Here is a 593-nt window from a genome sequence, read left to right as displayed (position 1 = left end):
GGTCCCCACCAGCATCCCACAGCCCCAGGAACGCGTCACGGACACAGACTTGGGGGGCACAAATTGCCTGCAGTGGCTCTGGTGACACTGCTCTCACCCTGCTACAGCTGGGCCCCTGTGGAAGGCACCCGGGACATCTGCAGCTGCTGTGAGACGGGCAACTGCGAGTCCCCTGCCCTCTCCCGGAGGCTGAACCCTCTGGAGCGATGGCCCAGCCGTCGCTTCCGCCGACACGATGCCGACGGTAAGGTCCTCGTGGGGACAGAGGGGACACCCCGGGGGTGCAGGATGAGCATGCCTCATCACTCCTTTCTCCCCAGGAGAAAAGGCTGAAGCTGATGTGGTCATCGGCCCCGTGCTCCTCTCGAGGGACCTGGGCGCCGTGGGAGAGCATGAGGAGGAAAGTTATGGTGAGTCCCCATGGCCGTGGCCCAGTGGGCTGGCGCTGGTGCCCAGTGGGCACTAACAGCCCCACTTGGTTTTGCAGGTGGGGTGATAGAGGTGATCGGCTTGGGAACGGGCATGATCTGTACACTGGTCGGCGTGGGACTGGCTGGCATGGGGCTGGCCATGGGTGTGGGGATGGCCATGGG

The 593-nt window shown here is 64.6% G+C and overlaps 1 protein-coding gene across 1 annotated transcript in view; it reads left to right on the top strand.

Moving 5' to 3' along the window:
• The window catches only part of LOC104501398 (zona pellucida sperm-binding protein 3-like), a gene marked incomplete at both ends in the record, with an annotated part of 2,560 nt that extends 1,986 nt beyond the window's left edge, over window positions 1-574 (top strand). Inside the window, 3 exons of the mRNA XM_010145201.1 lie at window positions 108-244; window positions 324-410; window positions 488-574. Coding sequence (XP_010143503.1) covers window positions 108-244; window positions 324-410; window positions 488-574 — 311 coding nt within the window. The remainder of the gene's footprint in view (window positions 1-107; window positions 245-323; window positions 411-487) is intronic.
• Between the last annotated feature and the right edge of the window lie 19 nt (window positions 575-593).

The sequence above is a fragment of the Buceros rhinoceros genome, unplaced genomic scaffold (genome assembly GCF_000710305.1).
Source record: "Buceros rhinoceros silvestris isolate BGI_N320 unplaced genomic scaffold, ASM71030v1 scaffold24300, whole genome shotgun sequence".
NCBI lineage: Eukaryota > Metazoa > Chordata > Aves > Bucerotiformes > Bucerotidae > Buceros > Buceros rhinoceros.
Note: the sequence above shows the minus strand (reverse complement) of the source record. Positions and strands in the feature narration are given on the sequence as shown.